Consider the following 23,321-nt stretch of genomic DNA (forward strand, 5'->3'; position numbering starts at 1 on the left):
AATGATTATGCGATTAGAAAATTAATACAAAGCCCATTTTAATGTTATTATCATGCTATATTCTCCACAAGGGGGCAATCCTGAGCCATATCAGATGGGGACACTCCTTTTAGATGTGATGTACCTTAGTGTAGGCTTAGGTTTGTGCAGGGTTAGGCCTACATCTTCAGATTCAAATGCATTTCGGAATCATAAATTGTAAAATCGTAAATCAGGTTTCTAGGCCAAGTATACTTGCGTATACAAGGAATTTAGTCTCTGCATTTATCCCATCCTGCATGATGTATGGTGGAACAAAACATGTTTCATAATAGGTAGTTACTTACATATATACACTAGGCCTACTCACAAAACGTTAGGGATATCTGGCTTTCGGGTGAAATTTATGGAAAATGTAAAAAGTTCAAGCTCCAGTGGTATTATATCATGAAAGTGGGGCATTTAAGTAGAAGCATGCAATGGTGATTTCCTCATCTCGAACAATGTTGAAGCAAAAGCCAACAACAGTGGTGCGTATATCACAACAAAAAAAATGACAATGTCTCAATAACTTGTCATGTGACCTTGAGCATCAATTACAGCTTGACAATGACGTCTCTTGCTGTCCACAAGTCGAGTTGTCTGCTGCGGCATTGCATCCCACTCTTCTTGAAGGGCGGCCCTCTGATCATTGAGGTTCTGGGGTACAGAGTTACGAGCCTCAACACTGCTACTCAACTGATCCCATAGGTTTTCTGTGGAATTCAGTTCTGGAGAAAGTGCAGTCCACTCCATTTGAAGTATCCATCTTCAGCAGCCATTGTCTAATGATGCGACCCCGATGAGGTGGAGCATTGTCGTCCCTGAAGATGAAATTAGGCCTGTGTTGTTCAGGGGCACAATGACTGGATGAATGATGTTATTTAGGAAGTGTGGGCTTGTCTTTGTACCATTCACAAAGTGTAGGGCAGTTCTGTATTGACCTGCACACACTAACACCACCACCACCAAAGGGTCGTCTGGTGACAACAGTGGCTGACAAATAGCGCTCTCATTGGCGTCTCCAACATCGTTGTCGGCCATCATTTCTGCTCAACGTGAATCGACTTTCATCAGAGAACAGCACTGAGGCCCACTGGTCCCTCATTCAGCGTAAATGCAAACCTGGCCCGAAAGCCGAATATCCCCGACTTTCTGTGAGTAGTGTATATGTATGCATTACATTATTTTTAGGCAACCAAGTAGCACAAGCACGTTTAATGTTGCATTTACAAACTTCAACCTGTCTTCAAGGTTAACGTCTTGAAAAAGAGCTTAAGTGGGTATGGTCACCATGGTTTACTTTTCCAAAGATATATTCCAAAAGACTGGCAAGGATGATGGGTATACCTGGCTCAGGTCAGGGATGTGAAGATTTAAGATAATTTACTTATGCAAGCGGTTATTTTGTAGACTGAAATGCAGTACATAGACAAGGTTCCCACTCTAAGTCAATGGTGAATTTCCCTGACTTTCCAGACTAAAAAGCTACATTTCCATGACCTTTAATAGACTAAGAAAAAACAGCTGAACAGACAAAAAACAGCCACAGTATTACAGGAAGCATGTAAATTAACTCAAAAGTAGGCTACTCAGAAAATGTTTCTGATCAATGGCAACTTAATTTTGAATATGCTATATATTCCATGACTTGGCCCAAAACGTGATCAAATCCCAACTTTCCATGTCTGGAGTAGGCTTTTAAAAATTCCATTACCCGTGGGAACCCTGTATAGATATGTTATGTCTGAAATACTCAATAGTATATTGAAAGAGCCCATGCAGTTTCAGTGGCTTGAACAGACGAGCATCTAGAGTTCAATTACCTAAAACAGGCTTACAAAGTCAAATTAACTTTTTTCTGCCTTCAATACTCATATAATTGGTTCCCAGTAAATCAAGAAAAAATGGAATGTAATTAATACACTAGGAATGATTCATTCTCAGGCAAATTTTAAAGTAATTAAAACCATTTTATTATAAAAAAAATTGCATACTACATGTTTGTTACAAATAATTCCAGGTAAAAAAATAAAAACTGGAGGAAAAAAAAGAAAGAAGTATTGAGGAGATTCCTCCACATCTCACCTGTGTTATTGCTGAAACTGGCTACACACATGAACACTCAACACAAACACCTCAGACCTCAGTACAGGGCTTTTTGTCACACTCACACGCGCACACACAAACATCCCTAGCCTGAGGTTGTCTGTTTCAGGGCGCATCGATTCATTGACGGGCAAATGCGCGCAGGTCCACAGACACACACTAGAGCTCTCTACTCATCATCCTCATCATCATCCTCGTCATCATCATCCTCATCATCTTCGTCCTCGTCGTCGTCATCCTGAGGCTCTGCCTGTCTGCCAGCCATAGCAGCTGGTTGTGGTCGGCCAGGACCCCTCTTGGCTCCGCCACCCATGCCTGTCTTAGCACGGTATGCTGCAATTTCCTGTGTGTGCAAAATAGACATCCCGGTTACAATATCAACATACTTAACCAGAAGACTTGTGCATGTTAAAAAATAAAATCAAATTCTATTCAATATACATGACTAATGAAGTCTCTCTTGACTCACCTTCTCGTACTTCTCCTTCAGCTTGGCAGCCTTCTGGTCATATGGAGCACGGTCCTTGGCACTCTGCTTGGACCACAGCTCACCCAGTTTCTTGGCAATCTCACCAATGGTCAGACTTGGATTCTCGCCCTTAATATTAGAACGGTGGTCTGAGCAGAAGATGAAGAATGCAGAGCTGTGGTGGACCAACAGAATCTAGGGGTTACTTCACATGATGATTATGATTCACTCTTAAAATACCTTAAATGAGAGTGGAATTTTAACCATGAAAACATCATAGCAACATACCACACCACTCTCCCACAGCGTCTGTAATATCTCAATGTGGCCATTTTGAACTGATTTATACTTGTGACCAAATCTATTTAGCAAATAAATAAAAACGTAAAGGCTTACGGGGGACGTTTGGGTGCATTAGGGTCCTTCTTCTTCTTGCCCCGTTTGCCCATTCCTTTTGGGGGAACATAAGTCGTCATCTCCCGGTCGTAACGGACCTTGTCTGCCTTCGCCATGTCCTCAAACCTGATCTTATCAGGGGCCGTTAATGACTGAAGGAGAACGAGACATTTAATACACTTAAATCTAACATAAGAGCAATCAGCATTTAAGACCAAATCCAATTCCGGGTGCAACGACTTACCCTCCACCGTTCGGAGCATTTCTTGGAGAACGCGGCGAAGTTGACGGGAACATCCGGAGTTTTTCTCTTATGCTCGTCCCTGCAAGTCTGCACAAAGTAAGCGTACGCAGACGTCTTGCCCTTGGGCTTATTCACGTCTCCTTTGACCATGACTGGAAATCTGATGAAGATAATTAAATATAACTATACAAAACATCAAAGTTTGAAGCACCAGTGTTTGCGTTTAACGATTTTCTAGTATGTGTGCGATTCAGTCTACTAATGTTACCTCAGTTGAACTCACGAAACTACAGGGATTGCGGTTAACGTTAGCTTTCTGAGCTAATGCAAGCAAACATACTAAAAATGGTAGATAAACAGACGTTCAATGTATTCGGACATCCTCGCAAGAAATATATGGTGATGAAATTGAGATACAATGGTAATGATTTATCGAAACAACTGATTCGCTAATCCATGTGACGCATTTACAGTTCATGTTAGCACGTTACCTTAGCTAAATGGTAGCTACCTTCACTGTAGCTAGCTTCTACTTGAAGAACAATGGTCCCTCCATTTTCTTTCCCGCCTAATCCCAACCTAGCCCCATTCCATAGAACGAGCCAACTAGCGCCCTAGCAGAGCAGCTAACGTTAGCTAGCTTCCTCTGTACCCACAGATGGGTAACGTTAACTAACAAATTTAGCTACGACAACATCTAGTTCTGTTTAAATAGCATCCGTGATGTCGCGTTACCTATGGAAGGACTAGAATGACCCAAAAGAAAACTCATGATTTAACTTCCTTTCGAAGTCTAACTTTCCAAGGACCAATAGTCGCCAACGTCAGCTATATTTTTAGCTTAACGCCTTGACACAATGGTAGAAGCTAACCTAACGTAATGTTCACGTCAACATGAGCTATTCAGTCAGTTAACTTCCCATAGTAAATTCATCTCACTTATACATTCGATTGATAAAATACAGAAATTACACAAAACATTATTCCCATTATTGTGTGCATGTTAGTAACGAACCTACCTTTCCAGGCCAAACGATGTAACGTTAACGTTAATAGACTTCAACTCGTTTCTTCTCCTCTACTTCACGTACTGTTTATGTTGTCAGGCGCGCGCCGCGGACCCGCCTTTAGCACACGCCTTGCAGACCCTGCCCCCGCTCGCACTGGTTGGTTACCTTACCAGTCTGTATTGATTCAAATCCCAATCGTCAGCCATCGGCTCTGAACACAAGGGCTTGATTGGTCACCACATATGAGCAATGTTGTCGTTCTTTGTGTAATGATTCTGAAGTAACCCACTGTGAAAATGGTTATATTCCAATGGGCTTCACCCTAAATAGACTGCCCTACACACATCATTGAAAACTCTCAGTGGCATCTGAATGTTATTTGACAGTTTCCCCAGACACACCGGTATCGAAAATAACCTTGAATGAACGATTAAAATCTAGACATGAATTGCATTCACCACTGACAACATCATGGCCACTATTAAACAAAGGATGCCCCTCTGCATGCTTTGAGAAAGAAACGCGTTAATTCAAAGACAGATTGTCTTCATATGAGAATGCCCAAAACCCAGGATGAATTTGAAATTAGGCTGCTCCTCTTTGTGTTACTTAAGATAATGTATACACACATTCACTGAAGTTGTACCAATTGATATAACTTAGTTACTATAATGGTTTGCTTTTGGTGAGGTGCTATTGTATCATTGCAAAACGAACTTCATTTATCAAAGGGGAACAAAGGGAAACCATTCATTTACGTTATAATTATCCATATTAAATAGATAATACAATTATCCAATGCACATGACCAGCACAGGATACAAAATGACTAGTGTAGAACCACGTCCATGCACATTTGTTTCACAATAATTTGTATCAACTGGGTCGGAAGATTAGAAGTCACGTGAGCGGATGTTATGAAGAGTTGCGAGAGAATTTAGCGCGAGGGAAACATAGCTGGATTTCTCCAGGATTTCTCAGATAACAGCAGGGTTGTGTTCTTTTATTCTATTGTGCGACGCAGAACATAACATAACTGCTAAGGAAATGTGTTGTTATGTTTAAATGTACGCTGTCTACAAGTTACATGCAACACATGTCAACACTAGGCTAACCAATGCCTTCAAATTCAAAAGTTAGCTAGGTCGCTAGTGCATTAGCTGCGATGGCTGAATAATAATGCTGTTTTCTTGGGAAAAGGGATGGATATATTTCTGAGGCATTTCTCAGAGAAGAGTCGAGTGGTACGTGTGGGTCCAGGATCTTGCTATTAAAATGCAATTAAATGTCTCCTTATCCTGCAGTAATATTGCAAGGGACTGAATATTGATTTAACTTTATGGATCAGTCTCCAGAAAGTTCACACAATGCCTACCGTACTGTCTTCCAAGGCCGATTTAGGCGTTATGCGTTAAAACGACACTAAACACCTGTAACATTTACTATCTACATTTTATTGTCATAGTGAATCGTTCCCTCTAATGCATGCGATTAATGCTCTTCTTTTCAGGAGCAGACCTGGCTGAGCGAGCTGTTCTGTAGTGTAAGGGACAGGCTTCTCCCGGTGCTCAGCGAAGGGATGGTTGTTGATGAAGTGGCCCTCGCAGTTGTATCGCGCCTGCAGGGCTGCTTTTCGGTCGATTCACTTCCCCTTAGCTTCAGGTAGGTTGTTATTGAAAGTGGCATACGTGTAGCCTAGAAATCTAGACGAATTACATTTGCTGCCAGGGCTAGCATACGTGGGCATTCATCAGCTTCTCCGACGAGAAAAAGCACTGTTATAATGACTACAAAAGTTCCGGTACACATTACATGATCAGTTAAATATCAGTTCCTGCGTCGCAACATACTGTAAAGTGTGATGCAGTCTACATGAGAGCCAATTGTTTACCTTTAATTAAATCAGTTTACACACAAATAAACACAGTGTGTGTGTATGTACATTGTACACTGATTAAATATGTGTTTTACTGTACATGTTCAGTTCAGTTGTATTTCTGTGCATATTCTGCAGGTGTGTTTGTGTGTCGGAGCTCTTCTCCAGGCAGCGGTCCCCTTGCTTCAGCAGTCTCACTATGAGCACTAGTCAGCACAGAGAACTGATCCGGGAGACAGAGCAGGCTCTGCCCAGTCACAGAGCCCTCCCCCGTGCCAACCTGCTGCTTATTGGCTGCCTGAGTACAGGGATGGAGGGCTGGAGGGTGTCTGACTCCAGCGGGAGTGTGCACTGTGAGGTGAGCTCTCTCTCTCTCTCTCTCACACACACACACACACACACACACACACACACATTATTAGGTTTACACAGTATTCAACCCCCTGCTCCGTCTGTCTCCAGTTGCTGTACCCAGACCCCTTGTGGATCAACCAACCCATGCTGTTTCCTTCTTGGAACTTCATTCCCCGAAATACACCAGGAAAGGTAGGCCAGGAGGCAGGTTACCTGGAACTGATTGCCTCTCCTATCCATCTCACACCTGATGCAGTCACTTTTGATCCCGGAGGGTCACTTCCAGAATCGCTGGGGGTCAAGGAAGCTGTCAGACGGATGAGAGAGAAGTGAGTTACGAGGAACAGGCAATGGATGATGGGAAGAGAATCTCCATTATTATTATTATTATTGTTGTTATTATTATTATTATTATTATTATTATTATTATTATTAACTACCTTCCCAGACTGTTCACTGCTCACAAACATTCTAGGAAACCTCAAGGCAAACAGAAAAATATGTGAACATATGCCAAAATGAAAAGATGTTATGCAGATGTGCAAATAAGGTGTCTGTCTGTCCTGTCCTGTCCTGTCCTGTCCTGTCCTGCCTTTTCCCAGTCCCGTCAGACTCCTCTGTACTCCTGAAATCTCCAGTCTTCATCAGACTGATCTTCTCTCACCATCCTGACTCTATAATGTCTTTCTTCATCCTCGCTTAAAACGCTTTGTTTGGGAATTGCTTTCCTCCCCACATCATCCTTCTCTGTTCTCTGGGTGCGTTTGTCCTAGGCGACCAGGGAAGGAGCTCTTGTGTGTGAATGGGGAGGTGTGTGCAGTGAGCCCTCTTTTGGTCATCGCAGGGAAGCGTTTCTTCAGTTTCAGTCTGAGAGAGAGGGATTACACTGTGCCCATACTGGTCATGGTAAGTCAATAAAGGTTTATGGATGTGTGATGGATGGATGGATGGATGGATGTATGGATGGATGGATGGATAGATAGATAGATAGATAGATAGATAGATAGATAGATAGATAGATAGATAGATAGATAGATAGATAGATAAATAGATAGAAAGATTCATTGATTGATCAAAGGGCTGCTCAATTATGGCAAAAATCATAATCAGGATTATTTGTCAATATGGCAAAATAATCATTTGTATCTTGGTTATGTTAGATATCATAATCTTTGGAAGGCATTAAAATTCCATTTTGATTTATTGCACAGCCCTAACATAAATAAAGAGAAAGGAATATTTCATTGAACTTGAACTTGACTTTAAGTTATCTTTTGTGTGTAGGTGTGCCTGTGATGAGTAGATAGATATATAAATAGAAAGAACTAAACCATCACTGCGAACAACACTATTGCTTTTAAGACTTTTGGGATTTTTCTGCTGTGTTTTGCTTTGCTTGTGTTTGCGTCCTAGTGATGACCATCCCGATGTGTTCCCCCTCCCCAGGACTCCAGGTACGTGTTCTGGCGCTCGTGTGTGTGTGTGGGCCGCCGAGTGTGTGTGCGGGCGCTACGCGTGTGCTCTCTTCGAGGTTGGGTGGGCCAGAGGGTCCTGTCCGTCACGCCACAGTCCCGCCTCCTGGCTCCCGCTCTCCCAGATCAGCAGCCTGGGACCACAGCTTTGGTAGACGAAGTGGAGACGGATCAAAGTGTTCCGCACAGTCCGCAGGAGTCCTGCACAGACATCCAGACAGCCCACACAGACGCGCAGGCGTCATGTGCAGATGTGGAGACAAACGCAGCACAGAGGGAAGAGTGCGCGAGTGGTGTGTCTTCTGCTACTCACGCAACCTGTGCCGTGAAAATCAAACACTCCAAAATCATCAGCTACAAGGTGAGAGGCACACAGAGGAAGGACAGGGAAAGGAGATTTATCCACTTGGTTTTATCAGAGTTCCCACGGGTCATGGCATTTCTGGAATACCCTGGGATTTTGATAAAGTCTAGACATAGAAAGTCAGGGAATTTGATCGTGTCTGGGGGAAAGTCAGGGATTATCAGGGAATTTTGTTTAAAATGTACTAAAGTTTACTTGAAATCTTTGGTCGGTGAAGTAATTTCAATGTGCCATTCATTATATAGTAGGTCATGGAAATTCAGGGTTTTCTTGTCAGGGAAAAAAGTACCGTTATCTTGGCCTGTCATACATACATAGAATCTACACGTCAGTTTTTCTGATGCCTCTGCTGCCACAGGGATACAGGCCTGAGTGTTTTAACTAGCTTGCTTCAGTATTTACATGAAATATGCTTGTTAATGAATTGATATTTTTTTATATAATCTCTTTGGTGGCTGTATTTTGTCAACTATCTGGGCCTATATAGCATACAGAATTGTAATTCTAAATGTTCTCTCTCTCTCTCTCTCTCTCTCTCTCTATATATATTAGGGCGTAATCACAGCTGTGACCGACCAGGAGGCCGGACTATACGTGATTGACGGAAAGGTGGGTCTCTGCCTGGCCTACCAGCCGCTGCGTTGGAACAGTGGCCTGCGTCCAGGTGCAGAGGTGGAACTTCAGCATGTCCACTTCCTCTTCCGGCCCTCACCACACTGCTTGCCCACAATGCTCTGTGCCTGCCTGCGTACCAGTGTGCGGGTGACTGCCTTTAGCCTTGTGGCGCCAGACAGTTCTGCCCCTTCCTCGTCACATGATGCTCTGCCTCGCTTCCTATTGGAGAGAAATCTGGGCGTGTCTGAATACCTTTGGCTTCACTACTACTCAACTGCACTGCAGCAGAGGTGTGTGTGTGTGTGTGTGTGTGTCTGTCTGTCTGTCTGTCTGTAAGGCTGTGCATGGATAATCAACTATTGTTTGCATCACAAAAATTTAAATGCTCTATTCATCAATGTAGTTACGACATGTGGTATATGCACATACTTTAGCAAATGCACACTTCATAAAATTACATAATGTGTGCAGAGGATAGGCAACTATAGTGATTGCAGTATACACATTCACAAGAAATAATTTATTGTGTTTCTGATATATTTCCCTTTTTGCTGTAACCTTACTGTTTACCTACCTCTGCAAATAATTACATAACTTTACGGACAGTCAAATATTTGACAGTTCTGAGAGACATGTTTATATTTGATGCTGCCAGTTTGTATGCGAGTGTTTACCTGCACCTCTGTGGTAGTATGCTGGGGTGTGGTGTCAATTACACTAGATTGTTGGTTATTGAATATAATTTGGTATTCAGCAAAATGTTGTTGATATTTGAGGTCAGGATCAAATGATAGCCCTCCCTCCCTCTTCCTCACACCAGAGCACACAGAGCACACACTGACCGGACAGCTGAAGGACCATGACAAGCATTTGGCTGAATCCAAACAGTGTGTTAGAGGTCAGATTAGAATGTGTTCCTATCCTAAGAGCCTGTCATTCTCCTTCTCTACCAGGCTGTGCCCTCGCTGGGTGTGTGAGGCACGCGTGTGTGTTGTTGCCTCTCGGCTCCTGGAATGTGTGTGTGTGTGTGAGCAGGACCGGAAGCCACGGGACATCTACAGAGAAATGCTGAAGGAGCCACACCTCTGTCCACTGAGTGAGGTAGCACACACACACACACACACACACACACACACCCTTTCTGCGTATGGGACATTGGAAAACACACTCTCATTCCATAATGATACATGAATGATCAGATTCTCATTCTCCCTCTCTCTCTCTAGTATAGAGTGTGTGGTGTGGGCTGTGAAGTGCCCTCCATCTCAAAGCTGTGTGAATGGCTGACCGAGGAGTGCTGGTCATCCCTATCCCTCTCCAGTCTCCTGCCCGCGTCCGCGGTGGCTCTGACCCGTGCTGAGCTGAACCCGCTCCTCAGCTGGTCCTTCAGGACCTGGACTGTGCAGGAGCAGCCCAAGCTGGCTCTGCTGGTGGGGATGCTGGAGAGCAGTCCGAGTGCGGCCACCCTCCAGCTGCGTGACCGGACCGGGGCCCTGGACTGTGTGCTGGTGGAGACCACGGCTGAGGCGGGCAGCCAACGGCCAGCAGACAACACGGCATGGCTAGGTAACATTCAAGACACACACACACACATACTCACACAAATACACACACACACACACACACACACACACACACACACACACACACACAGATGTGCACACACACTCAAGTGTTAATAAACAACTCATACACACTGTCACACTCTCGCTTGCTTTATTTGGGCCCGTATTCACAGTAAGGAAAAATGACAACTCCTAAGCTAAGAGTGAGTCTTCGTTGCTATGGATGACATCATTACTCATGCACAAGCTTGACTGAAGTGACCACCTTGATTGGCTGATGATTGTAACTCGGGAATGATTCCAAAAACCTCCCTTACGATGATGAGTGACAGGTGACAGGTCTGAGAATGCGTGCGCTACACAAGTAGTGCGAAGGACGGAAGATGATGAATAACTGAATAAATAGCCTAAATGAATAAAGAGTAAGGCAAAACAAATAGCCTAATGAAACATACGGATCGATGCAGTATCTTTGCAACTTTTTTAAATTAATCTGTCACCGGTGTTGATGAGAATCTGTTGATTCTCAATGAAATGTTACATGTTGAGTAGTTTTGGTTGTTGTTGGTGGAATTATTGCATCCCTTAGTAATGCCTATAATGCACAATTGTTCCCTCGCGATTGGAAGCTTCTGTAGCGTATGTGCATGTCAAAACATTGCGATGTGAACAAAAAGGAGTTTGTGAATAGGTCTTGGTGACTTAGGAGTCCTCTCGACTTCTTTTAAAGGGACACCAGGCAAGCTTTTTCTCTACGAAACTCCCCCTCGCTTGGTCTGAAGCTCTTTTCCTTTTCTTTGCGTCTTCCGTCAAGGGTTTTCGCTGCTTCTTCGCCGGCTCTGCCATTATACGCACGTTTGCAACAATCTCTAGCGTTTCGTTAGCCTGCCTCTGTTCTGTAAACTGATCCTGCTTCGGTCGGCGGGTAGGATACACCGAACTTGCAAGTGGGATATTCTTCCTACAGGCAGTAGGGGCGGGCGAGAGAGCCTTCATTCGCCCCGTAATGAGTCATTTAACCAAATAGCGACTTACGAAGATGATTAATTAACACGAAAACGTTGCCTGGTGTCCCTTTAAGCTGTCCCAGACTTAGGTGCTAAAAGTGCTTTGTGAATTACTCTTGGTCAAAAAAAAAATTAGGAGTCTTAAAGTTACGAGTGACACGCCCATTATTTTAGGAGTTTCTCCTAAATTCGCCAGTTAGGAGCTACTTTTAGCCTTAAAATTCTTTGTGAACACGGGCCCTGAAGTATACAGCATGCATATGCACAGTACACTGTGTGTGTGATTTACAGGTTGTTTGGTGTGTATCCGGCGCTGTACTCTAGTAGCTGAGAGATTCCTGAAGTCTAATTTTCCATCTTGGAAGCACCTAAAGGAGGAGAAGTATATCACTAACAAGCACTGCAGGTATACAGTAAACACTCACACCAGTCGCGGAGCAATGGGTGAGCCTGGTGGCGACCAGGCCTACCCAGATTGACAGCTGGATATTTATTGATATTTTAGGCTATGTTTTCGATTGTAACCCCTTGTCATTGAATTCTGTTATTAGTCATGATGCAATAATGGGCAGATAATTCTCTTTCCGTGTCCAATGGCATTCAGACCCGCTTGTTTTTCTCCATATGTTATTCAGAGATAAAACACAGTGTAAAGTTCTCAAACTTTTTAATGACCACCGATCACCGTCACCTCATGAACCACACAACATCAACATCCAGTTCCAACACAATAAAAGTCCATAGGTTTTTTCATAGGAAATACACACAAAAAATACACATAACACATTATATTTCACAGTTAACACAGACACACATAGACACATTGCATTTGCATCTGCATAATTTTGCAACATTTGCAGCCTAACGATAGTATTGCACCCCTGACCAGGCATTTTTTAGATCGCTAAAATATAGCCCTTAGAGTTATGCTTTATATATGTATGGCTTTTGTTTATTTTCATTATTCATATTTAATATGGCGTTGATATTATTGTTATTATTACTATTTTGCTTATCAACTTTTTAAAACTGTTCATTTTAAGTATTATAATGTTCATATTCTGTAAGTCGCTTTGGACAGAAGTGCTAAGTCCAATCACCATGAGCACTGAATAATCCCATGTGGTGAGGCGGTGGTTAGCTTCTCTGGCCCACCTAGATTGAACCCAGGCCCACTATCAGACACTTTCTGGATCTGCCACTGACTCACACTGCATTGTGTAATTCTTATGTGTTTTTATTACCAAACATGTAATATAGCATTCATAAATATGTGTTGTTTAGTGTTACAATGACCAACAAATCGAGGAATTCTCACAAGCTTAGTCTGAGTCCCTTATATCTACACAGAGCGGGGAAGCCAAAGTGAGAGAGAAGTGTTGAGTTGGTTGCAATCTGCTATCTCACCGCTTGGTGACATTTTCACACAGGATAGCTTTAACCTGGCTAATGTTTCTTCGTCATGTGTGAATCTTGAGTCCTGGCATAGTGTTGAACATACACTGTAGTGCTCTGAGAAGATGTGTATGTTTGGTGACATGCTTTTTCAGTAAACTGAAGCCTCCACGCTGAGAAATGGTTGTGTGTATCTTCTGTCAGGGTGTATGTGCAGGTGTGTGTGAACGACCTGCACATCCTCAGTCCCTCTACTGCCATGAGCCTCCTGCTACAGGAGCGAGAGAACCAACGAATGAGAGAGAAAGCGACAAATGAGGAGCGGAGGTCAGAGCCTGGGAGAAGAGAAAGTGAGGGAGCGAGAGAGGAAATGACCGCAGAGGAGGGTCCATCTCAGCCTGGATGTGGGACAAGCGAGGGAGAAAAGAAGAATCCAATCAAGGAAAGGGCCTCGGAGGACAGCAGGGGTGGAGCGAGAGAGAAAGACACAGCGGAGGGAGGGAAGAGAAGCGGAAAGAGGATGAGAGAAGAAGAGGAGGAAGAATGCAGCACAGGGAGAGACGGAATGGAACAGGCAGAGAAGAGTGGAGGAGGTGACAGCAAGAGACAGAAGACGGGTGCTCAGGTCAACTCCACGGCCGCTACAGAGCCAGGGCTAATGGGAAGGGAGGCAGGGCCGACGTCTGACCCCTGTGTGTCACTCACCGTGTGTGTGGAGACCAAACAGGGCGTGGCGCTGCGCAACCAACAGCTGTCGTCAGGGGCGACGCCGGGCCTGTCGCTGAGTTTTGTCGCCACGGTGACGTGTTTGGGAAGAGCACAGGGGTGGGAGAGCGACCCCAGAAACAGCCCGCTGCAGGAGAGAGAGTACGAGATGCCACACACACAGGTACGGAGCCCTGTCGCCCCTCCCATCAGACATCTCTTTTACTCCTCTCTTCCTCTCTTCCCTCTCTTCCCTCTCTTTAATCTCTAGCCATTTCTCCTTCTTGTTCTCTCTTTATGGCATGTTTTAGCTCATGGACATTTCATTTCAAGTGTTGTGCCCTTGTGCAATATAAACTTGGTAAGTATTTTTTCTTAACTCTGATTTATCTCCTTTCCATGGTCTTCTTTCCATCCCTCTCTCTCTCTCTCTCTTTCTCTCAGCTTGATTTGCAGTTCATCAGCTCTGCTGTCAGATGGTTTCCTCTGTTGCATCCTGGGTCTGTGTATCGACTCGTCGCCCTACACACAGAGGTACACACACACACAAACACACACACACACACACACTTGCTAAGTTGATGTACATACCCATAATATACACAACACCAACAGTCATAGACTGGTCAGAAATGGGTACAAATCCTTTTTGGCCTAATCTTATTGGCTGCCTGTTGCTTTAAAGATGATGTACGGTAGAATGAAAAAAGCGTTTACATTGGGTGCACGGCCACAAACCAGAACCACAAACATGGCTGTTTCCTTCATATGCAGATCTTGGACTTTGAAATGATCACTAAAAAACAGGCAATCTGTACAAAGACAAACTGTGGCGCAAATCATCTCTCTGACCACCGCCCCCTCCACATTTGACCTTACCGCTTTTTCCACATTTGACCTTACCAAATGATCCATGTGGGTGCAAGATGACCATGAGGGGGCGCTAGATATCTGCTAAAATTGGCCATTTCATTCCCCAGTCTAATTATAGGGTTGCAAATAGGCATGTGGATATATTTTTGACAGACCAAATTTGCCTTCTATGTTAACAGGGAACAAGGTAAAATATTGTGTCCATCTATTCTGTGTCCTCACTAATTAGACACAAATGCCCTTCCTGTCCTCCTCTGTTCTCCTCCTATCTCTTCTTTCTTCTTTTTCTCTTTCTCCTGGCTGCGTCCCCTCTCTCGCTCAGGATGTTGCTGTGTTCAGTGTGAAGACTGAAAGGTTCAAGGGGGGAGTGAAAAGCCACGGCAACCCCTCTCTCGTGGTCCAGCCTCGCTGGCGCGTCCACACACTGGCCATCTCTCCACTGACCACACAGGTGACACAAACACACATCCAAACAGATCCGGTCTGAATGCAGTGAGATAAGAAGACACAGCACACACACAGATACTGTGTCATTGAAGAAAAATCAATGATGGAATGTGTCATGTTAGTTAAATATCGTAGATAACTTTGAAATGTGGGTTTGTAACCTTGCTGTGTGTGTGTGTGTGTCCGTGTGTGTGTGTGTCTGCTTACTCACTCCTTTAGATTAGTCCATCACAAGCACAAAACATTAAAACTATATCTCAGGTGCTACAAAACAGGTAAGACATTCACCCACATTCTCCGAAATATTTGGCTGTTCATAAACCGACCGTTATGTGACACTGTTGATACTTTCAAGTAATTGCATACTCTCTCCAGTTCCTGTCCAGATATTGTGTCCTTTTATGGCATTATATCTCAGCGAATCATGCTGGCGGAAGAACAGGGAAAGGCCCCCGTCATCCCATCACTGATCAAGGATAAAGGTAGAAATATTTATCTTGTGATACATAATGCCCTTAATGACTAGGTCCAGTTTGTGTATGTGAGAGATCTAATGACTTACTGTGTGTGTGTGTGTGTGTGTGTGTGTGTGTGTGTGTGTGCAGATGTATGTGTAGAGACAGACCTCAGGTTTCGGCTGACAGTAGAAGATGCAGAAGCATCAGGTCAGAGTATCCAGGTCTATCTGGACCTATCCCACAATCCCTTCATCCCCGGCCTGATCTCTGGGGCAACCGTGGTGCTCCACTCCTTCCACCGCTCAGTGTCCAGGTGCCCATTGCACATGTCAATTTCTCACCATTTCGTGGGGCCCAAGCGTTATTTTATTTAGCTATTTGATTTCACATGGGCTATTCCATGGCTTTACACCACATTTACTGGCTAGTTGTGTCTAAAGTATGTGTGTGTGTGTGTGCGTGCATCTGTGTGTGTTTGTGTTTGCATGTTCCAGGAAGGGTAACGTTTACTGCCGCTTTCTGCCTGTTAGTTGTGTGACGGTCACTGGTCTGGGGTCAGCAGATTCAGAGTGAGTTTGTCTAGATCCTCTCTTGCTCCCTCCATTCCTTTTGATTGGGGAAGATACATTGATAGCTACATCAATAGAGAGTTCTTTTCCATCTTTAATTGTTTCTTCTGTTTTTGTCTCCAGCTCAGCGCGGCACTGCCTGCCCCCTCCCATGATGCTCCTGGGGGAGTGGGTGCGCCCTGAAGAGAGGCAGCGTTGCATGCTGGGTCGGCTCAAAGTGCACGTGACCTGCGTGTTACACCTTAAGATGCAGTGGACTTGCTCTCTGTGTGGGAGCATTTACAAACAGGTGTGTGTGTGGGCTGGAAAGTCTATTTAAGTCTTATTTGAGTCTGTTTGTTCTAATTTAGTTTTATTGTAGTGTATATTAGTCTATTTTAGTCTTATTTGGTCTTATTTTAGTCAAAGCCAAAAAAGCATGTAAATTTGCCATAGTACTGTAGTGTATTTACATACACTTGTGCAGTGCCCGTTCAAAACATGCTATTCCTGTAGAAAACCCGTAGCCCAATTGCAATCTCGCAGGTAAGCCTGCTTTAAAAATAGGATGACAGTAGAGAAAACATCATTCCAGCAAAGAATTCAATAGTCAGCTTATAAAAAGTGTGCAATAAGCAGAATTTAAACATTACTGCATTTGAGATTTTCTACAGATCAAGCCCGTGCATACCCCTGTGGGTTGGCGTGTCGTTGCAAAATCTGAGGAATAATTTTATACAAGCAGCAAACCGCATTCAGAAGCAGTCTTTACATTGTTGAGGTCAGACCTGATAATCATCCAAACATCTTAGCCCAGGCTGCTGGACACCGCACTCCCTTCTATGGACTTCTACCCGTGTGCACTGATTCAGTGCTGCGCCGTGTGAAGGGGAGTGGCTAGAGTGGCAAAATCAACAAAAGCCAATGTGTGCTTCTTTTAACATCGAACTTGGCACCGCACTCACTGGTGGTCGCAGCAAGACACCTGCCAAATTTGAGATCAAGTCTTTTGAAATCGGTTGGAAAAATGTAAATACACACAGACAGATAGACGTTCCCGTCATTAACAGATAGACGAGTATCTGTAGTACTTTTACAGAAAGACAAAAACATGGAATGGTCAGTTTGGTGTTTATATTTTGACCTTTCTTTTCCATTCTCCATCACAGAGTGGATGCAGCCGGACATTCCCCTCATGTGACTCCAGCAGTGCAGTGTTCCAGGCCGAGGCCAAGTGAGTGCTCTTGTGTCTGCTTAATGGCACTTCTAAACAGTTAGGACTTACTCATGAGATGGACATTACCTCCACAATTAAAGCTCAGACAGAACAACATAAATCAGCCAGTTTTAAAATAAAAAAAAACCTGCACTTCTACCTCCACCTAGAGCCTGTTATTTGTTTTGCAAAAATCCACAGCTCCCGGTTCTTCTGGTCCAATCAGAGCAGGGCTGTGTGAGATCTGACTGTCAATCACAGTCTGGTGTAGTCTGATGCGCACAGATGAGCACAATCTCGATGAGAGGGTGCTCGGTGGGAGAGGCATGAGAGTTGTAAACATTCAACATTTTGTCCCCTCAATCTGTCAGACTTGCCAACTGCAGCTTTAATTGTTTTGAATTGAATCAGACATTGGTAACTGGTGTGTGTGTGTGTGTGTGTGTTTCGTGTGCGTGTGCGTGTGACCATCTGAACGTGTCTGTGTGTATTTGTGTGTGTGTCGGTAGAGTGGCTGCAGAGGACGGCACTGGTGAGGCTCACGTTTGGTTCCTCTCTGAGATGGTTCCTACCCTGCTGTTGCTAGGAGCAACTGAGTGGGAGGGACTTCAGTGGCGTGTGCGGGTCCGAGGTCTTGTTCGTGTGTATGCCCGAGGCTGGGACATGGTGAGCACTACACTACTGCTGCATTATGGCGTGTAATCAGCAGGTTCTTAGATTTCGCACTCTGAACACATTAAGAGCCAGACTAATGTAATAATAAATTAATAATGCTGTGTGTGTGTGTGTGTGTGTGTGTGTGTGTGTGTGTGTGTGTGTGTGTGTGTTCAGTAAAGCAGTATTCTCGTGGATTTGATGTAATGATAGACAATAGGTGCGTGGAGACACCTGTCATAAGGATCTGTGTATCTGCTTAATGTACACTGTGAACTCATCAACAGCTGGACTATTGTATATGACATGGTAAACACTACAGTGATGTAGTTTACTGCTAACATATGCAGCAAGAAAAAGTGCATGTAAAAGCATGATGTAAAGCTGTCCACAGTATCTACTTCTTGTCTATGATTAAGCACTCTGAACACTAATAATCTGTGTGTGTGTGTGTAGGTCAGTGATATGAATGCGGAGGACCCTCTCGTGCGGTACCTGTGTATGTTGTGTTCCAGTAGCAGCGTTTGTCGGGAGCTCAACGTCACCTGCCAGCTACGTGCTCAGAAGCAAGGTAAAGCACACACACTGTTACACACATACACAACGATGTACACACACACACTCAAACACTAGCACATTTCCACATTCACATGAGAACCCACACACTCATGCCCACACGGATACAAACAGACACACACACACACAAACACACACACACGTACACACACACACTCACACTACTCTTTATGCAAGTGATCTAGTTGGACGTGTGTGAGTGTTTACACACTGATGGGGTTTGGTGTGTTTGGTGTTTGGTGTTTGGTGTGCAGAGGCGCCCCAGATGAGGAGGATGAAGCGAGGAGAGAGAGAGTTCCTGTCTAAATTCCCCTCCCCACTTCAGCTGACCTGCACACACACCTCGCCACTGCCGCACACACTCTGAGGTGTGTGTGTGTGTGTGTGTGATTTTGTTTTTTCTTGTTTATATTGCATATCTTGTTTGTTCTAGTATGGCTTGTACAAAGTTTATTTGAATGTTAAATTCAGCAGTTCATGACTTTAGGAGGCGGAGGGGTGTCAATAAGTGTAAAAAGGTCTTGTTCATAAGTGCAATATTTGCAATTAAAAATATTTTTCCTAACATTGAAGACCCGTTGTTTCTATTGTGTTGTGAGTTTATCAAGGGAGCAACCACATCTCAACCCAACAGTCAGCACAGCAGCTAGCTACTACTCTGTGTGTGTGTGTCTGTCTGCCTGCATGTGTGTGTATCTTCACCTCTGCTGTTGACCTGACTTGACTCCTTGGCAGCGTGCTGCTCCATGGCCTGAAGCTTTTTATCTCATCCTGCCATGGAGTGCAGTGCAGTGGTGAGGGCCGCAGCCTCCTCCTCCTCTTCTGAAACACTGCAGTTTACAATAGAGACGGATGAAGGTGAAGGTAACACAGGTAGCCGCCTTCCATCTCTCATCATCTCATTTGTGGGCTGAATTGCATGACCCCTCCCCCCTTAGGCTGCTTGCTGGTGATGTCTACTGTCAGTTGTCTCACCTTTCATCACAAAGGCTCTTGGTGAAAAGGTGCAATAAACAGCAATGCATGGATTATTTTGAAGCCTGAGGCCAGGGCAGATAAAGCTGAACTCCGACCTTCATCCCGTGCCACATACCTTTTCCTGTCTCCTCAAACCAGAAAGAAAAAAAAATGTCTGCCCCCTCATGGCCTAAGATGACCTCGCTGTCTATCTCCCTATAAGCTCAGCCCAGTGGCCCATGGGGTTCTGTTGTGGCCTCTCTGTCACAATCTACGTCAACTCTACTTTCTCTCCATTGAAACATAAAAACACTATATGGCACACTTTAGCTCATGCAAACAGGGCATTTGTGTTGATCTACTGTATACACAGTGGCATGAATGCTTCAACCAAGAAGAATCAGAATTTAGATTCCATGTAACCTTCTCTGAACTCTTAATCACCATGGAGACCGGACAGTAACAGTAATATGCCGGACATCACTGTTTCGGGCAATGTTGCAAAGTTCCATTCTCCTCTCTGTCTCTCAGTGTCCACACTACATGGGGAAGGCACGCAGAGACAAACCCACACCCGTGTGGTTCCAGGAGACAGCATGGTCTGCGCTATGTATACCGGCTCAACCAATCACCAGCCATCCAAACAGTCAGCGGGAGGGGTTTCTGATGAGGAGTAGTTTGGGCGGAGTCTGTGGCTAGCATTGGGGGCTTAGACATGAGAGCGAGACCAGAGAGACACGAAGCACGCGGAGCAGGTGAGCACGACTCGTCTCAAACTCTGTCCTTTTCCCGTTGTGTCTGTGTCAAGTCTTCTCTGGTCACGAAACTACCAGTAAGTGACCCAAGACGTTTCTCTAATTAGCTGTGAGGAGGCTCATGGAGGATGAAGGCTTGTGGATTGTGTGTGTGTTTGTTTTGTAAGACGATGAGGTTTTGGATTGTGACGGCACTTGTCATGATCAGTTTGATGTGTAGTTCACATTTGTTGAATTGCAGTGTTATGATTTCACTTGGGTCTTTGACTTTGAATAGAGTGTTTTTCATGATTATTGAATGGTTACATAATCTTGTAAGTATTACAGGAAGATCATCCTTAGATGAAGTGTGTGTCTCAGTGACTGAGGCCACAGAGTATGTTTGCGTGTGTATGTCTATGATCTGTAGGGCAGATTCATGTAGTGCTGACTGATAGGTCATATCAGTGTTTATTCTTGGTGTTAAATGTATTTTGGCCACTGGGATCGATCATCCATGTGTACTCTGAACCGTGGAGATGTTACCCAACCAAGGCCCCATAAGGGCCCACCTGGAGCCCCAGCTTTTATCACCTGTGCAAACCCTAAGCACAGATGAAACGGATGAAAGGACTGGCAGAGATGGTAGGCCTACAACTATCAGTCAAGTCACGTTTATTTATATAGCACATTCAGCAACAACAGGTGCAGAAAGGTTTTATTAGATCAGCTGGTGAGAGAAGGTCATGCTGGTTACTATTTGTGTTTCTGTTGCACGAGTGAAATACTGTAGTGACTCTAAAGGGTCCAGGTGTGTCTGATATGTATTTGACTGAAGGTTGCTCCAGATGTGAGTCTGACAGTCAGGCCGTCCCAGTGACGTTCTGGGTTCATGAACATTCCCCTACGAAACAGAACTATAGGAATCTTCTAGTATTTTGAGACAAAATATAGTAATCTTATATAAATGTTAGAAATGTTATACACTACCACAGAACTGTTACAGAAATGTTATAGTATTACTACATGTACTACAGGGTTTATGTGAGCAACCAATAGATGTATAATGGCCATAAAAGTTTTGGGGACTTATACATTTCCTACGATGTCAATGATGTTATGATCGATCACTCTTGAGGCTTGTAATCGTTTGGGGGTACAGTTACAGTAACAGTCTGGTGATCTTCATTCTTGAAATGTCAAGACAAAAAGTAAAAGAAAGCAAAGGAGAGTAGAAAGGTAGATATAAGAAATTGTGTGTAGAAAGGGACAGACAGTGTGCTACCTTAGAATAATAAGGTTCTATCTGCGTTTTGAGATATTGAGCTTCAAAGTTTTAGAATTCCATAGAGTTACATGGTAAATGGAACAAGTTATTTTTGATATAAAGTCCAAATATGTACACAACTTTAAGAAACACCTCATCTGAACTTAAGAAACTTTCAAAGAATAAAAATATGTAAATAACTCCATTTTGACAAAAATGTCAGATAGAACCTTATTATTCTAAGATAGCGAGTGTTATTAACATCATTATTATCCTGCTAGTCAGGGTAGAGTTCTCTTGAAAGATTTGTAAAATCTTCATGAGTCTTAATGTGCTTTGTGCTTGAATGCGTGTACATGTGTGAATTTGCAAAAATTCTGATCCAGTCTGTCATAGGGCAATTCCATGGAAAATTACATTTTTTGTAACATCCATAACGCCAATAAAATGTGATGGTATGGTATGATGTGAATGATTACATGAAATTTGAGCATTTGGACTATTTTGAGAACTATTTTTGGCTGAAGAATGTAAATGAGAAAAAATGCACAAAAAATGTTATCATTCACATCATACAAATGCCAAGGCATTTCACTGGCGTTATGGATGTGACAAAAAGTCAATTTTCCGTGGAATTGCCCCAATCTGCTAATTATAGACATGCTCAAAACGTTACAAAATTCCAATCAAATGCTCCTACTTTTTCATAGATGTAGACACCACCAGTCCACCACTCTACACCCAATGCCTTTAGTGAATGAAATGGCTTCTCTTTAAACACTTTATGTTGCCACTGTATGTAGGATATGTTAATACATATCACAATTCCTTTTCTCAAGACCTTTCCTAGGTCTGATCTCACAGTAGGCATTTGGTAAAGTTATCTTGGGTTGGCTAGCTTACAGGAAATATAACTGTAAACAGGAAATGTTGCAACGGCAACTGGTGGTAGTAGGTGTAGTAGCATTAGCTATATAATAAGCTGAGCCCCAGAACAGCGGAGACAGAAGACAGAAAGCCAGATAGAGAGAAAGTGCTCATCTGTTTGCAGTGCTGTTAATAAAGTTAAACATGTCAAACAAAAGCTGGGTGCTTGAAACCTCCACAAGCCAATCAGGCTAGCTCTAGCAATGGCAGCCAATCAAGATACAAAGCGTGTCCATGACCTAAGGGACAATTTTCTGCTCCTCTTTGAGAAGCAAAAAATGGATGCGCACACAGTTACTCATAGGGGACATGAATGTGTAGTAGGCTCAACCATATTTTTTAGTAGTAGACTCAATTGTATTTTTGTTGTTTGTTTGTGTGTAGGTAGTATTATGTGTATAGTTTGAATAATGTAATTGTGTGTCTATATTGGAGTCATTTTTAGTTATGTGTGCCAAAGATGCTTTGTGTGAGGAGTGAGTGAAGCAGAGAGGCATTCTTAATGAGTCTGGCTGAAAGTGTGTTTCCTCTTGGATCAACTCTGTGTGTGTGTGAGAGAGAGAGTCAGTCGTTTGTCGGTTATCTCTCTCTTTTCCTCTGTTTGCTGGAACAGAGAGATAGGGAGAGATGGAGAAAGGATAGACAGCCTGTGACTCTCTGTCAGAGAAAGACACACATGCATACACACACACACACACACACACACACACACACACACAAACACACAAACACACAAAAAGAAAGGGAGACAGGACTACTGTGAGGTGAGCAACTTTGAAGTTATCACTGTTTTTTTGTTTGTTTGCTTATAACTCACACTCACACTGCAGGCAGTATATTATGCTATTTGACATCTCGTCATGTTCACAGAGGTAGATAGAGACACACACATGCTACTATAAACACATGGGCCGCACACAATCTTAGATTTTACAGGTCAACATCTTATTTTATTTATATCAACAGATAGTCATTTGTGAGAGTTTGTAATGTGAGCGGATGTGCAGCATTCAGCAAACAGTCTGCATGTTACATCATCCTGTAATTTCTTATCACGTGAGAACA

General features: G+C 43.5%; 3 protein-coding genes across 7 annotated transcripts in view; 2 read left to right on the forward strand and 1 right to left on the reverse strand.

Annotated features, from left to right (window-relative positions):
- Positions 1-1,970: 1,970 nt before the first annotated feature.
- hmgb2b (high mobility group box 2b) lies at positions 1,971-4,413 on the reverse strand. The gene is made up of 5 exons (XM_042069475.1): positions 4,256-4,413; positions 3,237-3,396; positions 2,993-3,144; positions 2,597-2,771; positions 1,971-2,470 (listed from the first exon to the last, which is right to left on the reverse strand). Exons 2-5 carry the CDS (start codon positions 3,384-3,386, stop codon positions 2,297-2,299), a joined length of 651 nt encoding a protein of 216 aa, XP_041925409.1. The 5' UTR covers positions 3,387-3,396; positions 4,256-4,413; the 3' UTR covers positions 1,971-2,296.
- Positions 4,414-5,143: 730 nt separating this feature from the next.
- Positions 5,144-18,943, forward strand: ctc1 (CTS telomere maintenance complex component 1). Its single transcript, XM_042069410.1, has 22 exons — positions 5,144-5,490; positions 5,757-5,908; positions 6,261-6,480; positions 6,585-6,805; positions 7,250-7,382; positions 7,923-8,309; positions 8,865-9,217; positions 9,881-10,028; positions 10,154-10,493; positions 11,791-11,905; positions 13,099-13,783; positions 14,044-14,133; positions 14,795-14,923; positions 15,139-15,194; positions 15,295-15,401; positions 15,525-15,690; positions 15,872-15,946; positions 16,070-16,235; positions 17,095-17,159; positions 17,651-17,807; positions 18,252-18,366; positions 18,626-18,943. The coding sequence occupies exons 1-22, from the start codon at positions 5,449-5,451 to the stop codon at positions 18,736-18,738; spliced, it is 4,035 nt and encodes a 1,344-aa protein (XP_041925344.1). The 5' UTR covers positions 5,144-5,448; the 3' UTR covers positions 18,739-18,943.
- Positions 18,944-19,880: 937 nt separating this feature from the next.
- The window catches only part of tfr2 (transferrin receptor 2), an 18,841-nt gene continuing 15,400 nt past the window's right edge, over positions 19,881-23,321 (forward strand). The window contains exons 1-2 of one of the 5 annotated variants that reach the window (XM_042069434.1): positions 22,533-23,020; positions 23,223-23,321. The exon at positions 23,223-23,321 is cut by the window's right edge and continues 61 nt beyond it. Coding sequence is in view for 3 of the 5 variants with exons in the window: in XM_042069435.1 (XP_041925369.1) it covers positions 20,044-20,160 (117 nt within the window). In the remaining 2 variants the exon portion in view is untranslated. Of the gene's footprint in view, positions 20,161-20,671; positions 20,708-22,532; positions 23,021-23,222 lie in introns of those variants that run through there. The other 4 variants (XM_042069435.1, XM_042069431.1, XM_042069433.1 and 1 more) reach the window with 4 other exon arrangements.

This window comes from Alosa sapidissima, chromosome 18 (assembly GCF_018492685.1).
Source record: "Alosa sapidissima isolate fAloSap1 chromosome 18, fAloSap1.pri, whole genome shotgun sequence".
NCBI classification, from domain to species: Eukaryota; Metazoa; Chordata; class Actinopteri; order Clupeiformes; family Clupeidae; genus Alosa; species Alosa sapidissima.